At 32.6% G+C, this 24,034-nt stretch overlaps 1 protein-coding gene across 5 annotated transcripts in view; it reads right to left on the reverse strand.

The window, feature by feature from the left end:
* Nucleotides 1-24,034, reverse strand: part of Girdin (protein girdin) — a 557,233-nt gene that overhangs the window by 173,281 nt on the left and 359,918 nt on the right. For all 5 annotated transcript variants that reach the window (XM_068384659.1, XM_068384658.1, XM_068384668.1 and 2 more), the window contains one exon: nucleotides 19,616-19,828. In XM_068384659.1, the coding sequence (XP_068240760.1) occupies nucleotides 19,616-19,828 (213 nt within the window). The remainder of the gene's footprint in view (nucleotides 1-19,615; nucleotides 19,829-24,034) is intronic.

Genomic DNA, 24,034 nt, shown 5'->3' on the forward strand with positions numbered 1-24,034 from the left:
AACATTGGTTTTCGTTTTTATCATAAACTTGTTTCCTTAAAATTGGGGAAAACCTGGAGCGAAAAGAAGACCGTTATAATGCAGTTCCAGTAGCTGAGAGATCCATAGAAGTCAGTGACACAAATAAATAAAAAAAATCCTAATTCAAGCCCAGGAGTGAATCGTAATACAGAGCCCTCGACAAAAAAATTAACGATATACAGCCATTTTCAATGTCTGAAGGCTGCTCATGAATGGCAAAGACAAGGGACAGTGACAATACCCTAGCTAACAGGGCAATGCCCTACAGACTGACCATTATGATCAGCGCCCAAGCACCCGCTCCACCCAAGATAATATCAGGGATAGCTAGGCAATGGTTGCCGATGACTGACCAGGTAAACCTACAAGCTCTCCCTAACACCCAATCCCCTCCTTAGCTCACAAGGATGGTGAGGTTGCAGAAATTACATCAAAATATCGAGCTTGAGAGAGACTCAAACCCCAGTCCGGCAATCGCCAGGCAAGGACGCTATCAATAGGCCACCACAACCCTAAGATTGAATCAAATACTCCATTACTTCAAAGTGAAACTGCTAAAGTAAAACGCTAAACACTAGCAGCAATTGAAACAAAATATGTATAATCAACTATAACTATGGGAGCAATACGATTACAAACAAATAAAAAAAATATTGAGTAATAAAATTCTTTTAATAAACACTAACGAACATGGTCTACATAAAAGTAAGTAAAGCAATTAATTATTTGAAATAATCTAACAACAGACAATAACCAATGTATAATGAAAAAATAAAAGTAAAACGTTCCATTGCAGAATTTGCGGTGTCTAAAAATTTCCCAGGCATGATTTTCTCGAGTCATTATGTATACTGCATAATCATGATTCTCTTGGTCCCTAAGGATTTCACCGCATTATAAATAGTTATCTTGGGGTATCTTTTCACTGTAAATGCAGACAACTATCCAAAAGAAATTGAAAGGGGTAAAACTTGAATACAACTTGGTAGTTATATACAGTATGTATGTGTGGATATATACACATATATATACATACACACATTTATATATATGCACACATATATACAAACATACATATATACAAACATACATATTTCAGAAACAGTAGGATTCAGAAATTGTTCGTAAAAATGCCTCAATAAAGACTTTTCCTTATTCTATACTGAAAATTGACCTGAACGGAGTTCGCAAGGGTTTTATTTCTAATACAAATTCATTGACACTATCATAATCATAAAAAAAAAAAACATTTACAATCACGTTTTTCGGATACCAAATAAAATAACAGTGAGTATACGCTCACATAAGCTAAAGTATAGATCCACATTATTTGAAAATGTATTTCAATGTACGTTCAAAACTGCAACAACATACAATTCAAATACTTAAGAGCACGAAGGACAAGAGATTACATATGTTCAACATTTGGTCATATAAATAAAGTTGGCATAAATGTATTCTCAATCAAGTACCAAATTAATCACAAAGAGCAAGTATTACTATTGAAAAAAAAAAAAAGTAATTTACTACAGCTCCATGGAATCTAATATATCTTAACGGAACTCAACAAAACTTAAAATATAAAGGAATATATTCACATATCTCCCGACAAATAAAGAAATTTCGAGAGAAGCTTGGATTCTTTTGTAAATCTATTCGGAGACATCTGCTGCATAAAAGTCGCACTCAATGACAACAAACATCGCGCTAAAAACCTGTATCTGGCGTGTAAAGCTCTAATCTAGACTCCATCTGCGACCTAATGGTCAGACTGAGAACTAAAAGTGGCGAAATCGGTGTATTTAAACCTACAGAAAAATACTTAACATACATTTAGTTAAGTCTTAGACATAAAAAGTAATAGCAACATTCGTACAACAACAATTGTAATAGTAACAATGATAATAATTAGTAGTAGTAATAATCAGTACTATTGGTCACGGAATTCTGTATCTCTACGTTACCATCAATGTGTACATACTGAGCAGATAAAAATCGAAATATGTTGGCTTTACACTCCAAGCCTCTTTATTTTACGTCCTTCCAAAGGCCTAATAAAAAACTGAGCGCATATATAACCATTCTCCTGAAGAGAGTTTTGTATGCAACAAGTTGTCCAACATCTACTATGGTCGTTCCCACGAAATACAGAGAAAGATCTCGCAAAGAAAACTTGAATGAAGGAAAAAATACTATACCGTGTTTGCTCATTCGTGCATTCATTAAGTGAGGTCCTCTTATGAAATAGATTACATTCAGCAAGGAAGACCCTTAATCTAGTTTTCAATTACCAGTACGCATATCAAAGAGAACTTGGCAGATCACAAAAATTAAATTAAATTAATTTTCAAATTTTAAATGAAATCCATTTAAAGCATAAGATGCCAAATGAGAGAGAGAGAGAGAGAGAGAGAGAGAGAGGAGAGAGAGAGAGAGAGAGAGAGAGAGAGAGAGAGAGAGAGAGAGAGAGAGAGAGAGCGAGTTTAAGTAAAAAAAAAATCGTCGCTTAGTAAACTATCAACTCGGAAATGCCCTGGGTTAAATGCTCACCAAATACTAATGCAAGGCAAAAGTCAGTCATTTTTCTAAGATACATTCTAAAAGTAATTTCTTGTTACAGTAAAACAATACTTCAACTTTTCTTTGCCTTACTTAACATACACTGTATAGTCAGTCATATTCTTTAAAACAGTTTTCATCTTTCCATACACATCTAACAACACTAAGAAAACTACACCTTACACTCACTGAATTAACTATGTATCATAATAATTTCGTTTAGGTTATCTGTCCATATGGTATTGATAGAGGAGAAATTATGGTAAACAGATTCTGTACTGTGGCCTCCTACTGTCTCGTGTTAGAGTTATCTTGCAGTTATTCAAGCACACTTTTCTGTCTATTTGTTCTTCTTGTTGATCTCTAACGTCATGTTAGGAATTATTTAATAACTGGACAAGGATTTACGGAGATTTATAAAGAGGTTTCACTATTCTTATCTTTGTTCAAGATCTTTATAATTAATCTTTATTTCCATATCAACAATGCCGTCCATCTCTCTCCACACAGCATTGTTATTTCATTTCTTTTCTACATCTATCTTTCCCTTTTCCGTATTGAGCTGCTTTCCCTATCAAGGCCAAAGAGCTTGTTGCTATCTGTTTCACAAACTAGGGTTGCAAGTTGGCTTTCAAATAATAATAATAATAATAATAATAATAATAATAATAATAATAATAATAATAATGATAATGATAATGATAATAATAATAATAATAATAATAATAATAATAATAATAATAATACTAGAGGGGCACTCAATTGAGCGCAGACCTCCGCCGCTGCAGCTTATTTATTGACCTTTGGATCACCTTGACCCTGACCTATGACCTTAACTTGGCATAGATTTTCATACATTCAAATATGAACCAAGTTTGAATTCTCTGTGAAAACGATGTCCAAACTTATGGCTGATTACGTGAATTGGATATTTTGCTTGACCGTAACCTTGACCTTTGACCTTGATCTTCCAAAATATTATAAATTCCAGCTTTTCACATAACAGTTAATCCCTGCAAGTTTCATTACTCTACGATTAAAATTATGACCAGGAAGATGTTCACAAACAAACACACAAATAGGTGCGAAAACATAACCTCCTTTCAATTTTATTGGCCAAGGTAATAATAATAATAATAATAATAATAATAATAATAATAATCATTATTATTATTATTATTATTACTATTATCATCATCACCATCATCATTATTATTCAGAACTTTCATCAGAATTACTAATATTTCTAGCTTAAATCTATATATAACAGAACAATATTTGTCGCCACCTTAAGGTAAGCCAACATATCAGTATAAATGTTACACCAATAAAATGAAACAAGATTCTTAACAACCGGTTTAGTCAACTTAAGTGGACACCCAAAAAATCAGTTACCTGCTAACTACATGACTGGAAGCTAGCGCTGATAAAATCCGCAAGTTTTGGTGACAAAGGACCAGCCAGTCTGGGTCATTCGCTATAAAAACTTATGGTTCTAAACAGGATTAAGGGAACGGGCCCGATATTAATGACTGGAGGGGGATAAATATACACGCAAGAGAGAGAGAGAGAGAGAGGAGAGAGAGAGGAGAGAGAGAGAGAGAGAGAGAGAGAGAGAGAGAGAGAGAGAGAGAGGAGAGAGAGGTGAAGTACTTCATTGAGGATGCCTTTGATCGAAAGCATTGTAGAGGATGCGTCAGGCAACCGACCCCTTATTGTAGGGATAACGGTGGGAAAGAAGGCTCTGTGGCAAGAGAAAAAAATTGCAGATACTGTTCGTTCAATTTATATATATATATATATATATATATATATATATATATATATATATATATATATATATATATATATACTAGGCAGGCAGTTAATTCTAATGGCCAGGCCTTCTCCATCATGAGGTTCAATACTACACATTATTATAGAAGTTTTATTCCAGCTGTTACCAATTTGTGGAATGATCTTCCTAATCGGGTAGTTGAATCAGTAGGACTTCAAAAGTTCAAAGTTGGAACAAATGTTTTTATGTTGACCAGGCAGACATGAGTCTTTTTATAGTTTATATATGACATATCTGTTTTTAACGTTGTTAATAGTTTATATAGGACATATCTGTTTTGACGTTGTTACTGTTTTTAGAATGATTTATTGTTAATTTATTCTCATCATTTATTTATTTCATTTCCTTACCTCACTGGGGTATTTTTCCCTATTGGAGCCCTTGGGCTTAGAGCATCTTGCTTTTCCAACTAGGGTTGTAGCTTGGCTAGTAATAACAATACTATATATATATATATATATATATATATATATATATATATATATATATATATATATATATATATATATAAAAGAATTACACTCGTTACTCAACAAATGTCAACAAAAATAATACCCCGTACATTGTTACCTGTGATTCAGGTTGAGAAATCTATTTATTCAATCATATATTACGTATGAGAAATTAATATGAAAACCGCAGTCTCCCACCACTAAGCTCTACTAGTAATACATAATTACGTTAGCGGCTAACCAAGGAGAGCATTGCAGCAAATTATTGAGACAGCACTATCCGAAACCTCTACGTGCCTTCAATATTAACCCTAAATTACGAGACATACTTCCCAAGATGATCAATATCAAAACTTAGCGTTTATGGCCACGATCGAGCATAAAAAAATTCATATCGCCATAAAAGAAAGGAACTTCAACAATACGGACTTTTAGAACCGTGTTGTGACCATCACCAATATACAAACCTTTCATCTTGCTTCATGATCATAACAAAATCAACAAACTCGAATTTCTTTCATCCTAGTCATTAATGTAAGAAGACTTCGTATATCTGCACAGCCAATGTCTACAATGAAAGACACTGAACAAAATTTTAACGATCAGAAGATTTAACAATCAAAATTTTATCGACACAATTATCAATTAAACATAAACGGAACTTAAATAGCCCACACGACCATAATCCATAACAACAAACAAAACAATTTGACCTTTACTATATTCTGCTAATTAAAAGCACACTAGCGTGCATATCACAACACTACTGTGAGCAATGGTGTATTGATATGCAATGCCACTAGTATTCAGCAACATTCCATAGTACAACTTAATTGGATTTCCACGCTATCATTCCACGGCAGGTTATGATGGTTCTTCATCACGCTCACCTGCTGGATTTACTCTCTCTCTCTCTCTCTCTCTCTCTCTCTCTCTCTATCTCTCTCTCTCTCTCTCTCTCTCTCTCTCAAGAATTCTATCAAAGGTTAACATTTTTTTATTAATTATGTACAAAATCACTGAGCATACCTTGAAAATCACAGTAATAAACCCTATAATCTGGTGACCTGGTCTTTTTCTTATACCAAGAATGTAAATCACGTTCCTGATAAGCAGACAGGAAATGACGTAGACTTTGTGGTATATGAAAATGATTCACCCAAATGAAAAATAACATCGGCACAGCGAACCCTTTCTTCATATCGATGTTACTAGTAAAGTCTCTCTCTCTCTCTCTCTCTCGTCAGATAAGAAACGGGTTCAACATGACATAATTAAATAACAGAAACTGAGTACTGAGAGAGGAGATAATATTGAATAAAACATTAAAAAATATATTGAAACCTTCAACATTAAAAACTATATTATAAAGACAATTCAGCCAATGATTAGATATATGGTGATTTGACTAATAATTATAATAATTCAACTTCTATAACGAAACTTCCTTATAATAAATATGCTATTATGGAGTTTATCATCTCACCAATTACACCAGATTTAAATTTCCTAGCAGTTTCGCTTGGACATCGCAGTAATAACATATCTATTCAACATTTGGATGAAAAGTAATCAAGGATTAATGTGCGTGGAAAAACGCGACGTTCAAGGATGTTTACACTTACCGTCATTGCCAATGAGGAAAAAAAATAATTACATGTTGGTTTCATTGTGAAAGCTGGTTATCCTGAAAAGTATTTGTATAACACATTTTCGGTAAAGAAAATATGAAGTCATGAACCATTTCAATCGATAAAGAGTTGAATACTAATTATTGTATAATTAAATTTGAAAAGAAAAAAAAAAAAATTTTTTTTACAACTGGCTTACAAATAGATCAAGTCTTTGTCATCCCCTCCTTGCGTAACAATAACGAATACCTGTCATGATATGACCTATAGCTGTGAATAACTAGATGAAATAACCCAAAATTCAAATAGAAATATCAAGTTTTTCTTTGAAAAGATTATTAATCAGCCATTGCAGGAATGTTTCGCAACCAAATGACCGGTCATTTATTGTTACACAAAAATGAGAATAGATATCAAGTCACCTAAGGTTAGAGTATCTGTGACCGAGAAGAAAAGCAAGAAATCTTGTTAGGGAAAGAGAACGTAATTTCTTTTTCATAGAATGAAGGTGCGAGCGAAATCCAAAGATTATTACGCAATGCACAGCACGATTTATTTATTATGCTTCATAGTCGTTGCATCCACACTCACATTACGCTGATCGTCCTCTGGCGTCAGTCCTTGACTTGCCCTTCACCTCCCAAGTTTGCTCTTCTTCGTCAGCCATTGATTTGCCCTTGATTTTCTTTGGTTCGTGTCCCTTCATTGCACCTTCCGTAGCCTGTGCCTTCAACCATCGCCAATTTATCTCAACTATCACCAGACGACTTAACATTGCTAGTCACTAAGATGTCACACTTCAATAGTCCGCATACTTTAGTTGGACATTGATTAAAAGTCTCCTTTATGATGCGGCATTATTTCTTGAAGAGTTTCCGTGCCTTTTTATGATCTTTATTTGCTTTACAGCTTAAGAAGTTTTCATTGTGAACATGTTAAATCATTTCATGGGTCTTAATTTCTGATACTATTATTCCTTTTTTTTTTAAACTATTTGTATTACGGATATGTTACGTAAATTGTGCAATATATATTTCTTTGAATACATTGCCTATTATTTTCATGTATTCATTTTATTTTCTTTCTATAAATGACTCGAGGGGCACTCAGTAGAGAGCAGACCTCCAATGTGCCATCTATTTCTCGATCTTTTGCTCGACCTTGACCTTGACCTTAACATGTATTAATTGACGTGGATTTTCATACACTCAAAAATGACCAAGTTTGCAGTCTCTGTGACAACAATGTCCAAACTTATGGCTAATTACATGAATTGGACATTTTGCTTGCCCGTTACCTTGACCTTCCAAAATTTAATCATTTTCAGCTTTTTACTTAACAGTTAATCCCTGCAAGTTTTATTACTCTACTATTAAAATTGTGGCCAGGAAGCTGTTCACAAACACAACCACACACAGGGTTGAAAAAGTAACCACCTTCCACCTTCGTTGGCGGAGGTAACAATGGTGACCGTTCTCTGTCAGGTTATTAAGTATGTGACTGTATTGGCCTGCTTTTAGTATATGAGCAAGATCAATCTTTTCTCTAAATTTTAGTATAGGTCAAAATTCTAGATACTGAAAAATATTATCGAACAATAGAATATTAAGTTCATCCACCATAATTTATATATATATATATATATATATATATACATATATATATATATATATAACATATATAATATATATACAGTATATATATATATATATATATATATATATATACAGTATATATAATAGATGTCTAATATATATATATATATATATATATATATAATATATATTATATACAACGGTATATATAAAAGACCGCGTCTCATGAAAACAAAACTTTTGATTTGAAACTATAGTTTCACAAACTAAATTTCAAAACACAATCAACGACATTCATCACCAATAGTAAACAATTGAATATTTTTATAAAATGAAAAAAAAAATGAAGGGTCAAAGCACAGACTACCAGTTGGAAGGAGTGTAACAAAGACTCTATCAGACGAAAAATTCATCAATGACAAATAATCCTTCGCACAGTAAAATTCTCATAAACAAATACTTTCCTCCATGACGCCAACTTTCTCAAATGTGTGAAGTTCATCAATGACAATAAATTCCCAAAGTTTCAAAGTCCCTCGCACTCGGAGTGGCTGAACGCTAGTCGATCATTGATGAAAGCGAAAGTGTGTGATGACACGCACTAATTATTGTTCGCATTGTTTTGCAACAAACTACAGAGACAGTGGCAATGAAATTGTTCGAGGAGAGATACCAGTTATTTATAGTCTAGTCTCAAAATATTAGACAAGTACACAAACATATATTTGTATATACATAACATAACTATCTATATAACATGCATATATATAAATAAATATGTGTAGAAATTACGAAAGCTAACACGTGATATATATATATATATATATATATATATATATATATGTGTGTGTAATGTGTGATTAAGTTATTAATTGAAAGTTAGTAATTGAAATTTAAAATTTTGGCAAATGACATACTATACAATCTTGATTGGACTGGATTGGATTTGTGACATATGGTTATGAGGGCCGGCTAAGTTGCCTTGGAGACCATTCAGCACCCGTGTGCAACTGAGGTAAACCAAGCAGTTGCAGTGTTAGGTAAAGTTGAGAAGCTGGACAAGAAAATGAAAGAAGGGAAGTGGAGCGAAGGTATAGAACTCAAAATTAAATGTAGTGTAGCCATGGGACAAATGGACCCTGCAAAACCCCCAAGATTCTGTAAAAATCTCCTTCTTACAGATGTTCTTTATATATCTAGTTTACTTATCCTATTAATATCTCTAAAGCGGATGCATAGTAGAAAGACACCATCTGGTATTAAATACGTTACAAATCAATGTGACGGGGAAAAAATTCCAAATATAATTATTGCCAATGATCTCACCATCAAATGATAAACAGTAAGGAGGGTTTACAGCATAACATGACTAGGTCACAAATATTTGCAACTGGTCAGCCCTGATCACTGGAAATTTTTCTCCTGTGTCACCAGGCAGAAATAAGAAGTGACCGAGACCGGTCATTTTCTGAGCTATGTAACCCTACAAACAGTAACTAAGATCATCATCACAGAGCACAGAGTGTAGCGATGATAGAGCCAGTGCCACAAGGTAACCTTGCAAACTCGTCGAATGCTTTTTCTTCTAATTTCGTAACATTTCTATCAACTCCGAGCACGAACACATCGTGGAGTAACGCACTTGAGCTAATGACCATATTTCATTACTGTGGTGTAATTTAAAGGTGCTATGCTTCAACGTAGAACTCCTAGACTCGGCAAAATGACAACGGACTGTGGCACTATTCCAGCTTCTTATATCAAGAGGCAATGTCAAATACATAATGATCGGATTGAAAGCAATTTTCAGAGTTGTAATAAAGCACTAATCCGTGTACTTTACGAAAAGCTCATCGAATATTTCAGGAAATATTATTTATTTTGAACAACAAATTGAACAAAATAAACGAAAAAAGGGCATAAAAAATGCAAATACAAAATCTAATAGGAAGTTTTGAAGTAACACTTTTATAATTTTTTATTCAAAGACGTAAAAAATACACACACTGTTAGAAAACAAAACCGTAATTCTAATTGGAAAATCTCTAAAAATATACTGTTCTCAACACTATTTCAGAAAAAATACAGGCGACTGTAATTTTACCTTACTTTATTATCTTTTACGGCAATATATCTATTTTACAACGGTAAAAACCCTGGAATAAATGTTGCCAGACATTTACCGTTTTTTTAATGCAAATTTTTAAGTGTAGGTAAACCTTTCAATTAACCTCGGGAAGCACAAAAAGAATAGTTTTCTATTGTAACAAGTCATACTCATATGAAACGCAATGTATTTTCATTGTATTTTGTTTGTATATCTATGAGTAACTATCGACACATACAAAAGACCGTATATAAGTAAATAATAAAAGAAATCCCTAGATTGAGCTTCGGAAGGTACGTAATGTCCCAAAGGTTTGTAAATACTCTCTCGACCTACTCTATCAATTACTTTTTTACGGCATGCGTAGACTACTTCAGCTACAAAAGGTAAATATTAAAGAAAACCTTTGTAGTGATGAAAAAATTATACACTTGAAATAACGTTAGTGGGGGAAAGAACTTTTCTTAAAAATTTAAATCGTCATCATCATCTCAACATCCAATATATTAGTTATGGACTCATCTAAATCATTACATATGCTTTCATAAAAAAGAAAAAAAAAATATCGTCATAGTAACATTATACATTTTCTGTTAACAACACCCGTTAATAGTAAGGACAACTACAGTATTCTCGACTAACAGCATTATTTTGACAAACATATAATCGTAAAAAAAGCAAACACACACGTAGACCGACATTTATTTAATTATTTAAAGGAAGATTTGAAACAACAACAGATAGTACCAGGAATAAAACATAGAAATAGTAAATGAAACCAATTATACAACTCTCTCTCTCTCTCTCTCTCTCTCTCTCTCTCTCTCTCTCTCTCTCTCTCTCTCTCTCTCTCTCTCTCTCTCCAGACAAACTGTATAGTGCAGAAGCCAAAAACAAATGAAAAGAAGAGACGAGTATCAAGCGCAGTGTAAGCGGCATAAATAATAAAACTCATTTTAATTAGAGTTCGCGGAAACCTTATTATACGGTCCTACGCCTACATAAAAATAGTTAAGTATAAGATGCTACTCAGGAGACAAGAGCTAACAGCTATTACTACTACTTAAATAAAAAATAAAAAAAAAATCTTATGAATAACAAGGAGGTAAGAATTTCATAAACTTTTATCATAAATTATGATTCTTCATTGGAGAGAGAGAGAGAGAGAGAGAGAGAGAGAGAGAGAGAGAGAGAGAGAGAGTCTTATTAACTCTAGTCTAAAGACAGATTAAGACCATTTCATGACCATTTTAATTGGGCTCCAGCGGGCAATTAGTGGGGTCCAAGACTGCCTTAGCGTAATGTTCAACAGAATTTTCTTTCTTTCTGAATCGTTACCAATGTGCTTGATGTAACTTGCTCTGGCCTAGAACGTTTTCATGGGATCAGAATATCAAAAATTACAATTTTATTTAAAAAGTTAATACTTTAGTCTTTTCTATTAGAACTTCAGCAGTCTTCTGTGAACACCTCTCTCTCTCTCTCTCTCTCTCTCTCTCTCTCTCTCTCTCTCTCTCTCTCTCTGTCTCTCTCTCTCTCTATTTTAAATACTCTCTTCAATCTGAGACAGGCTTGGTCAATAGCATACCAATTTCGACTAGCTTCTATTGAAATTATTGAAAGGCCAAAATCAAGGGTAATTATGATACATTGCAACTTTTATCCTCATCTTCAACTTAAGTGAACCTCTTAAGACGACATTAAAACCCCAATGAGGAGGGAAAGTGGAATGGAGATATGGACGTCAGTTTCCAGAGGAGGAAGAAAATAATATGACTAAAGGGAATTGAGTTGAGCAAACTAAGCTTCATATTTTTACATCAATTGGTGTATTGTCTTTTTTCCAGTTATTTGCCAAGAAATTTAGTTTTCCTGATATAAGCCATTGCTTTAGAAATTGACAATAAAAACGAATAGTGAAATTGCCTCAAAGCTAAAAGACTGAAACTGACCCCAATTAAGAGAAGAAAATATCTTTTAACCAAAATTGAATAAAAACAAACTAAAACCTCATTAATAACTGAGGCGAGTCTCGCTTAATCTGTGTCTATACATACATTCATAAATATTTGTGCAATATTCTGAATAGTAACATAAAACTACACATTCAAAATCATTCACAAAACTTAGAAATAATAAAATCAACAGAGCTTCACTGGAAACTGCCAACTTTGTATAAACATGAAAAACTAACATTTAATTTCCCCCAAAGAATTGGTATAGATTCAGCTCTTAACTGTAATTAGAACAATTAAATAAACACTGCAGAAGATACTTACAATAAGCGTTAAGTACAGGTTTCTATACATGTATCTTCAAAGTATACAATATATATATATATAGTATATATATATATATATATATATATATATATATATATATATACACACATGTATATATATATATATATATATATATATATATATATATATATATATATATAGAGAGAGAGAGAGAGAGAGAGAGAGAGAGAGAGAGAGAGAGAGAGAGAGAGAGAGAGAGAGAGAGAGAGAGATGGCATATTTTTTTGGAAGTAAATAGAATATTTCATTACATTGAGAAAATTCTTTCTTGCTTTCACAGTTCCTAATTATCATATATGTTGTTGATAATGCCTAATGAACTTGATTCTGTTATAATCTAACATATTCAATAAGCCTTAATCCCTTCTGAGCTGCGTTAGTATGCATAGTCTTTCATAACAACGACTTCTCATGCAAATTCATAAGTTTCGTATGTATTGTCTCTATTATGTAAACTTCACAGGCACAAAGCCAGCTTAATCTAATCTCTCTCTCTCTCTCTCTCTCTCTCTCTCTCTCTCTCTCTCTCTCTCTCTCTCTCTCTCTCTCTCTGCCCTAAACAAATTCAAATAATCTCTTATATAAACAATATGGTGTGTTAAGAACATGAAAAGAAACGTAAGCCGTTCATAATACCATCGCTAAGTTAAATATACTTATAAGCTCATAATAAACATAATTTTCATGATGGGACTCCAAATCCTCTTCTCAAACAAGTTTTAGAAAGAAACCAAAAGTCGTTCCATAAACCTTCAGGGTTCTTCATCCACAGTACATCCAACAAATTTGAAATGAATTATTTTCTCGAAAGGATGTAAATCTTTTTATTAAAGGAGAGGAATGGAAAACCCACAGGTCTGGAAAAAATGATATTGCTAATGGGATCGGGGATAGAGAAAGTTCAGTTGCCCCATCAAATGTGAAGAGATTTTTCTAATTACATAAGTTAATAAAGCAAGGGAGTTATGTCCTTCCTTTTCACAAGTTCACAACTAAATAAAGTTTATCTATCCTTAAGATAAAACTAAAACGTCGTTGCTGACTTCAGACATTACAGCTACTTCATCTTTTGTTCATCAAGAAAGAAATTTGTTAAAATTTAGTTTTACTTTGCTTCGACGACAAAAATATGATCCCATGAATGCATAAGCAGTGGAAGAGGAGACAAGCTTTTAAAACCAAAAAAGAATTATTTTGGATTCCATCCGATTTATGGAATTTGAGTCAAATGGTCCATCGCTGAGACCGGGGAGGCTATTCAGGGTGCTAAGGTGCAACTTGGAGGTGGACGCTCGTAGTTGTACTATGAAGTTAGAAGGAAATATGACAGTAACAGAGGTTAAAGAAGAATGTTAAAAAGTGGATGCTGTGGGGCCGCTGGGTCACTGTAACGTAATGGAACCAATGTTTACCATGCCATAATGCCTAAATTACCAGTAAAGGTATTCAAGTGGAAGAAAAGATCATTACTCGAATACAGTTTAGTATTACAAAGGCAGAGACTACAAAGGTTTCAGAGAAGTATTGCATATGAATAAAATGAAAGTACAAGAGTATAGATTCATCAGTACCAATTGCATTAAATGGAAGGGGATAGCAATTAGCTTTTATGAAAAGATAATTTTGATAGACAATTTAAAATATCAACGAAGTAAATCGATTACTTTGGACCGCCTAAAAATAATCATAATAAAACTTTGACCAAAGAAGAATGGAAGAACTTCAAAATATGAGAGAAAGAATAATCCCTGGGATTGAAAAGTAAAAAAAACAGCACTCATTATTCTTGTTACCAATTGTTTTACCTAATCTCTGCCAGCATAAACCGTTCACTTGAAATAAAAACTAATTTCTATTATACGATATGATTTGAATGCCTGTAGGGTTGTGGTGGCCAATGTGGTAACGTCCCTGACTGGTGTTAGCCACACTGGGGTTCGAGTCCCGCTCAAACTCGTTAGTTCCTTTGGTCGCTGCAACCTCACCATCCTTGTGAGCTAAGGAGAGCCTATAGGTCTATCTGCTGAGTCATCAACTGTCATTGCCTGGCCCTCCATGGTCTTAGCTTGGATGGAGAGGGGGCATGGGCGCTGATTATATGTATATATGGTAAGTCTCTAGGGCATTGTCCTGCTTGATAGGGCAATGTCACTGTCCCTTGCCTCTGCAATTCATGAGCGGCATTTAAACCTTTAAATAGAATGCGATTCTATGAATAAATTAGGTACTCATACATTCAATTGATTAGTAATTTATAAAACTTACTAATCATGCACAATACAATAATTTACCGAATGAATTAAAATATTTATATCATATAGTTACGAAGTTTTGATGCATTGATTAATATTCAATTTGTAATGATAAATGGGAAGGAACATGTGTTGCAATGTGTATGAATTATTTCAACGCATTCCAGAATATTAACAGGTTCTAAAGAAAACAAGAAGAACGATAATCTGATAAAAACAAAAGATAATTGATTATATGTAATACGGAATGCCGCAAAGAAACTATATGCTGTATATATATATATATATATTATATATATATATATATATATATATATATATATATATATATATATATATATGTGTGTGTGTGTGTGTGTGTGTGTGTGTGTGTGTGTTAGTATGAATGAACACGTGAAAGGTTTTGTGCGTGTAATGTATTGTATAAAATATAAAAGCATACCGATTTACTAAAGATATGGGGTGAGTTCTACCTCAAACCCCGTAAAATCGAAAATAAAATGCAGACAACTTTTTGTCGTTCATGTTTTCTTTCTTATAACATAAAATAATGGAGAATATTATTAAAATTCTTGACCTTATTGAAGTAATCTCGTTTATGGAAAAACAAAACTTTCTGTTAAAAATTAATGTTAAGAATAAAAACGTACATTACAATGCAAGGGCACAGTCTTAAAACATTAGACTGATGTTCAGATTCATTAAAAAGTAGAATGCATTAAAAAGTTCTAATTAACAATCCTTGTAACCCTCCTCGTGAATCAACAATATTATGATAGGAAAATAAATAAAATTTAAACTATTGTGTCTAAGCCCACTCGTTAAACTTCAAAGTTACTTAAATGACGTAATCACGTTCCATAATGTTAGGATCTACTTCCCACCAGTTTAGGCATAGAATCGAATTTTGGTCATAGTATGTGTCTTCGTCGTTTCCTGTCCTCAAAACAAGGAATTTTATATCAAGCTTAATCAGATGTCCATTTGAACGAGGGTCATCTTTTAATAGAATTTCAAGGCTGTCCATCGAGTAATTTGAGCACCTTTTGTTACTATCAATGAACCCGCCCCCCCCCCCAAAAAAAAAAAAAAAAAATTACAAATTGTCATCGGATCTGGAACCTAAAATGGAATGTTGCTCAAACTTGGTAAGTTACTTCATAGAACAAGGTCTGTTTCTCCATAAAATTTCAATAAAATATGTTGATATCGTTTAACAAATTAAAAGTTTAAAAGAAAATAAATAAAAACAAATAATATTAAGAGGTAATTATGAGAAACTTTGCCCACCTCACTTTCTCACTTGCAACGCAGGAGAAATGGCATAGCAGTATGCTAGTATCTTTTTCTTAACAATTAAGTAATTTCGCGTAATAAAACTTGGTTGAAAATCTTTTCTACCTACTTAGCTAGAATTTTCTGGTAAATAATGTTTATAATAATTCAAATCCTACCGTTATTACCGCCAATGGTACTATCACAGATAACAAGAGCTATTAATATGCAATCACTAAAGGAGCACTCATTAGAGATCATGTCTTTGCCACGACAAGCAGTCTTATTTTGCTTAATTTTATTTCGATGTATTTTCTTTAAAATTTAATGGTTTTGTCCTTGGAACATAACCCAAGTGTCCCAATTTCATTGAAATTGTTCTGTAGTTTTTACGTAATGTTCACCAAAAAAAAAAAAAAAAAAAAATCGCCATTTAATTAACAATGCGATTATTTTCAAAGTAATGATGCGCACTTGTACTTTTATGTACTTTATCCAAAATGTTACAGATTCATCATTGGGTTATACCTAACATGACTACCAAGTTTGGTCAAAATCAGTACAATAGTTTTTGTGTAAAGTTGTTCATAAACAACTAAATAAACGACGGCAGGAGTGAATACATACCCTTCGCAAAATCTTCGACTTTGGCGAAGGCAATTCATGAATAATGTAAGTATACCAAACAACAATGTTGCTCCAATTTAACCTAATCAAAGCTTTCCATTATACACAGTAACACATCATTAACAACTTTCAAAAGAATTAGCAACTTAACGACGAGCACGACGATCTAATCAACTTCAAGTTTGACTTCTGCGAGGTGTTGCTAACTCCCCGAAAAAACAAGAGGGAGGCTCATAGCGTCAGTATGACTAATGCACAACTTTAATAATGTCTTCGCCAATACTCACGCTTCTTATAAGAGAAGCAATAAAGCACTTAATATTGTTTTTACCACTACTCACACTTTCATTTATCAAACTTAACGTTGTGCAGTCACGGCACTACAGATAAAAACGAATCGCCTTTAGAAAAACACTTTGAAACAAAAATAAATCATTGCTTACATTTACTGACATACGTGCAACCAAACTAAGTTGATCTTTGAGGCAATCGTCAAAAACTACGATAAAATGTTCGGTTCATCAAATTACGACTACAGGTGTTTACCCATGAAAAAAAAAATCTTTATTTAAACAGATGGATTTAGCAATCAGGAAATATACACCTTGTAATTTTCAGGGGAAATTAAAAGATGAAAAAAAGGGCACTTATAAGAATAATCCAATCACCGCATACTTCAATGAAAGAGGAGCCAAAATTATAGGAAAATTATGGAATAGAAAAACTTCTAAGCAAAAAAAAAAAAACTTCATTCAAGGGAGTTTTCAACAAATAATGCAAAAATAAAACTATGCTCCCACACAACACATTTCAATTCTACTTTAGAAAGTGAGAAAATATTTGGGCGTGTGACTTGACACTGAAATATCTCTCCTCGCTAGAGGACTGACAGAAAGAAACGCTCCCACGATGGTATCTATTGTACAATAAGCCTCCGTGAAAGACACCCTTGTGACTTATAAAATCAAGTAGTGGGAAAGTATTAATATTAACATAAAAGTATGAATTGATTACAATAGTAGGAAATAATTATATGGCTTTCGACATAAGAAATCATATATATATATATATATATATATATATATATATATATATATATATATATATATATATATACACACACACACCTTCCCTTGCATAAATATAGAACTTACAGTACTCATTCATTGCATATACAACAATACAATACAAAACCTATTCATTCATCCATTTCTTCATAACAATTCCCACTTTCATATAAACCTTACAAACGCTGTAGCATTTCAATTCTAATTATGCCAACTGCTGGTGTTTTTCCTTTCGTATGATTAATATCCTCTATATATATATATATATATATATACATATACATATACATATATATATGTATATATATACACATATATATGTATATATATACATATATATATATATATGTGTGTGTGTGTGCGTGTGTGTATGTATGTGTGTGTGATATTCAACATTTACCTGTTGAAAAGAAAACATGACACACTCGTTACCATATTCATACTTCAACTTCCTTTACTTTATTGTCATGAAAATACACGGTCTGAGATGTAAACATCATGCCCCAACCAATTAGTTTCTTATTCATAAAACGAATAAAATGGTTAAAGAGTTGCTATTTCCTTTTCCCAGTATTCCTTTGCTGTTAGTTACAATACACGTGTAATTAAAACCAGTAGCATTTTCTACGGCAGCCACGTCCAGGTTGTACAGTATATTGACTAATCTAACTAAAGATATACTAATCAATGCGTCATATATATATATATATATATATATATATATATATATATATATATATATATATATATATATATATATACATATACATATGTATTATAGCCACGAAAGGAAAAATGAAAAGACTTGATTGGAGTTAGTACTTTCATCCACTTAGGACATCATCAAACTCAACAATGAGAATACATATACAAAGACATCGTATTCATACAGGAAAAGGGGATCCAACAGCTGTCAGTATTTTAATAATTGCGGAGAAGTCAGATTTTAGATAAAAGGATAATACTGGATTAACGGAAAACAGACCTTTTATCTAAAATCTGACTTCTCCGGAATTATTAAGATACTGACAGCAGTTGGCTCCCCTTCTCCCGTATAAATACGATATCTTTGTATATGTATTCTCATTGTTGAGTTTGATGATGTCCTGAGTGGATGAAAGTACTAACTCCAATCAAGTCTTTTCATTTTTCCTTTCGTGGCCATACTGCATTTTATATTATATATGTATTCTCATTGTTGAGTTTGATGATGTCCTGAGTGGATGAAAGTACTAACTCCAATCAAGTCTTTTCATTTTTCTTTTCGTGGCCATACTGCATTTTATATTTATCACGTATCAGCTGTCATGATTTCTACACATACATATGTGTGTATATATATATATATATATATATATATATATATATATATATATATATATACATATATATATACTGTATAATATATATAAAAAACCCAATATTTTTTGCACATTTATGTGTTTTTTCATATGAATTCATATAAGCAATATATACTTCTTAATATCTGGATTCTCTCTACTTTTGGATCAGAGACCCAAGGGAAATCAACTTTATGATAATAGCTTCTGGTCGGCCAGGGAATCGAACCCGAGCCCAAAAAACTGAGGTTCCAGAGACTCAGTCACTCATATATCTATCTATCTATCTATCTATCTATCTATCTATCTATCTATCTATCTATATATATACATACATATATGTATATATATATATATATATATATATATATATATATATATATATATATATATATATACATATATATATATATATATATATATATATATATACAGTATACAGTATATATATGTACTCATACATACACAGCGTGTGTTTGAATGTACATAAGTAACATTCTAGGTATTCAGCTGCATAACTAAACATACAGTGTGACTCAATGTACTCACCTCCTTGATGCATTCGACAATAGAGTGCTGAGTATCGATGTCGAGTTTCTTTATGTTATCGATGACATCTTCTTTCCTGGGGCACTGGACAGCACATCCCAACACCAGAAGCAGCAACCGATTGACTTCTTCGACTCCAGCAACACCATCCCCAGCCTTTGACAGCTTAACGACATCGGGCAGACTCAGGACCATAGTTTGGTTCAGCACATCCTAGGAAAAGAAAAAGGATACAATAATTATAGGTCAAAATTTAAAAGGATATAACAATCATGGTCGAAATTTTAAAAGGATACAATAATTACAGGTCGAAATTTTAAAAGGAGACAATAATCATAAGTCGAAACTTTAAAAGGAGACAATAATCATAAGTCGAAATTTGAAAGGATACAATAATTACAGGTCGAAATTTTAAAAGGATACAATAATCATAGGTCGAAATAAAAGGATACAATAATCATAGGTCGAAATTTAAAAGGATACAAATCAATCGAAACAAGTGGGGAAAAAATACGAAAATTGTCACGATGAGATGAAATTTTACAACAAACTAAAAGGCGATAAAAAGCAGATTCATAGACATAATAATGTTTTATAGCATATATGGATATTTTATAAAGTTCTTGTGGACTTCGGGAATAAGCAAAAAATAAGAGACTGAATTTATCTTCATATTATAATGGAAGCCAAATTAAAAATATTATGATGAAGCATAGAACACCGGAAACATGGTGTTCTGCTTTGGGAAGGACTAATGATTAATCATATGCTTGTAATTTTGCCCACAATAATAATTCAAATAATAAGTAATTTGTCGAGAGCTTTTTGACCGCATCCTGTCATCTTGTGTGCTTTGTTGAATAAGAGCTAATTTTCTTTGCTTCGGAAATAAATGTAATTACTACTGTATAAAGATAAATAATTTTGTTGCAGTAGTTGAAACTATTTGGTCAAGACATGAAAGCCGGATATTAGTTTTAAAATATGAAAATAACAACATTATTAGTATAAACTAACTTGAAATAAAAGGTAAGCATTATTTCAAGTTGGACTGCCTAAACGTTGTTGGTTCGGCCTCGAGCCATCTAGGAGGATCGTCTCTAACAAATTACAATCCCTCATCAGAATCCTCATAAAAATATATGAAAAGGGTAGATTTCTAAACAAAATGCAACCCTTTAGAAGTTTACTTTCTCACAATGTCTTTCTACCGAAAGTTGTCTGTTCTCAGAAACCAGCTACCTTTCCTACTCTTTCTGCAAATATTAATTTTGGGGATAAAAAAAAAAAGCGTGAACTGCTTTGATCCATATTTCACTTTATAACTTTATAACATAGAACAATTTTCATTATTCCCTCAATAATCTAATTTTAGTCTCTGTTGAGTGACAAATTAGCCTCGTTTAAAACGGGAGTCCGCTTAGCACTACCAAGGTTAATTTAGGTATGGTGTCATCATCAAAACGTGAAATGGAATTGGATCCAATGTATTTTTAGGCTGCATATGAGCCTTTATCACAAGAATGACAAATGTAAAGTAACTTTCAAAAGAAGTAACAAATGGGAAAATACTATCTAATGTATTTCTTTGAACAGAGGAATATATGCCAAACTTACTTGAGGAATATGTCTATATTTCTGTCACCCACATAATAAATGTTCACCAGTTCCTCGCTGGTAAGTTGATGGCGAAGGAACAAACGTCCAAGGTTACAATAGCTACCTGATCATCATCAAACCAGTCAACCAACATGGACATTTTTCCCACAGAGCGTGAAAGACCAGTTCTTTTGAAATCAACCTTTCCCTTTTTCTTTCTTTCCCTCTCTCTCTCATAGTCTATGCAGATTTGTGTTATACTGTCAGTGTCGGTTTCATTGAAAAAAAAAATATATATATATAATTATCAAGCTAAGGTTCATATTACTTGTCACTGCGATATCATTGATTCATTGTACCCAAATTTTGTATGATCACGTTTTCTTTCTAAGGTAGCTTACACGCATTAGTAATTGGGGAAATTTACGTTAACAAAGCAGTAGTTTTCAGAAATACTGAATGATATTTTGTCCATGTAAATTTTATGTATATCAACAAGTTAAGTACCTTAATTAATATATTAAACAATATATTATATAAAGAAAAATCGACATCACCTTTCATAATAAACACGTAATCAGAAATCACCAAAAAACAGCAACAATTTTTCTTGCTCTTCATTCAATTTGTACTAAAATAAAATAAATGCTATTTCTTTGAAATAAAAAAAAAAAACTTAACAGCTACGCAAAACTCTAGTTTATTAAACAACCATGATAAGACAATACTATAGACCCCATGCTTCCACAGCACCTAAATTATGAATAAGAAAATAATATGCCATTAATCCAAGTCCCTAAATATGATGAGGAGGCTTAAAAAGCTCTCGGAAACATACAAGTAAATAAGCCATTAATAAAGTCCCATTCTTTATAGCCATTTTCTTAAAATCAAGACGGCAAGAAAAACTTTTCAATAAAAACGAAAGTCAATGCGCTCCCCAAAATCATAAAAAAACCGTAAGTGTTCTGAGAAGTTTCGCCATTGCCCCCAGGTCAGCTTATTAAAAAGGTGGTTAGTGTAGCACAGCTTGGGCATTATCATAGATATGCACTATTAGGAACCTTCCAGAGGAGAGATTCCACAAAAGTTCGCTTCGCAATAAAATACAATCGTCTTGCTCTCTTTCTCTTTGAAAAATACTCGTTTCTCTAGACTCTAGAGAAACGAGTATTTTCCTCTAGAGTCTAGAGGAAACACAATGTTCCTAATTCCGGGCATAAAAACATTTAATGAACATTTATAGAATTACCAAATCATAAAATACATATTATTTGGTGTTAAATTCGATTAGTTAAAAGAGAGAGATCAGGAATGGTCATCACATAAAATGGACGTATGATTTTTCCTTTACATCCATGTCAATTTATATTGATGACAAGGTGAATGACTTTCTAATCACCATAAGCCTATTCTACCATATACATTTATTATCAGATAAGAGAATCACAAACGCTGACCGCACATACACAGTTCTATTTCTTACATCAGTCTAAAACCTTACCAACTTTATAAGATCAATCTAAACATTATAGTTCAAGCAAATCCTAATAGCTAACGTAAATAGGATGATAATATGTTTATCTGGTTGGTTGATTTTAGATCTACCTTACCTAATGCAAAATGTATTTGGGATAACTAAACGCTTAAATACCGAACAAAATTTCCGCTAATACAACTGCTCCGACAAAATCAATGTAAAGTAGGTCTTATAACAGCAGCGCACATACACCTAACGACTCGATATTAACCCAATTTGAGGGTAGAGACACCCGCAGAACCATTATCCGTCATTAATTCTATAATTACTAGCAGGTTTACTGGCCTCCTGGACGCCTCATTAATCTTAAATAACATTACTTCAGTATTAAGATAATAATGGTTAATCAGGTTGAAATATAAATAATGCATAATATATGATCCAACAAAATTACGCCAATGTTTTTTAGCAAAGTAAAAAAGTTCGCACAAGGAAATATTGAAAAATCATCATGAACGTAGAGAGAGAGAGAGAGAGAGAGAGAGAGAGAGAGAGAGAGAGAGAGAGAGAGAGAGAGAAGAGAGAGATCGGATGAAGGGAAAATTATCAGCTAAAGCAAAACTTTATAACTTTGTGATGATTTCTTTATATTTCCCAACAATGACAAACGAATATTATTATTACATTAACTGCAGCTGTGAATCTATCCCAAATATACCTCCCTACGTTACGCAAACAGTACGAACAGGTAATAACGAAGCTCTATCGGATAATGGTCACTTATTAAAAAACAGAAATGAGTAGATCAGAACATCTAAATCATTCTGATGACAAATGCAAAAGACAATGATGTAACAATCTAAAAACTTCGATTAAAGGAAATTTTAACAAAATCATTACGAATTATTCATAAAATACTAGTATAATTTCCTGCTCTCAAGTTACCAAAAGTATTAGCAAAAGATGATGAAATCTTTTAAAAATTACTCATATCGTGAAATTACTGTTACGGCGTGATTGCTGACATTCTTGAAAATGGCTTCCGGGGAAACTCCAGTTCGTAACAACACTTCCAAGCAATTACCAGTGACTGCTAATTTCACAGATGTTGATTTTCTAAGGATTCCATGCGCTCAATTTCAGTGCAGAAAACCTGCATTGGGTTGTTTTACATATATTGCTTTATATTACAAATACTTTCATACTTGACATTACCAATGATTTTTTTTTTTATCTTTTAATTAATAACAAAATTTAGCTTATATCCTAGTAAATATTGAAAATGAATCCATGAGAAAATTATACCTCTAAAGACTAGGGAAAAACACCAAAAAATATCC

Source organism: Palaemon carinicauda, chromosome 1, assembly GCF_036898095.1.
Source record: "Palaemon carinicauda isolate YSFRI2023 chromosome 1, ASM3689809v2, whole genome shotgun sequence".
NCBI classification, from domain to species: Eukaryota; Metazoa; Arthropoda; class Malacostraca; order Decapoda; family Palaemonidae; genus Palaemon; species Palaemon carinicauda.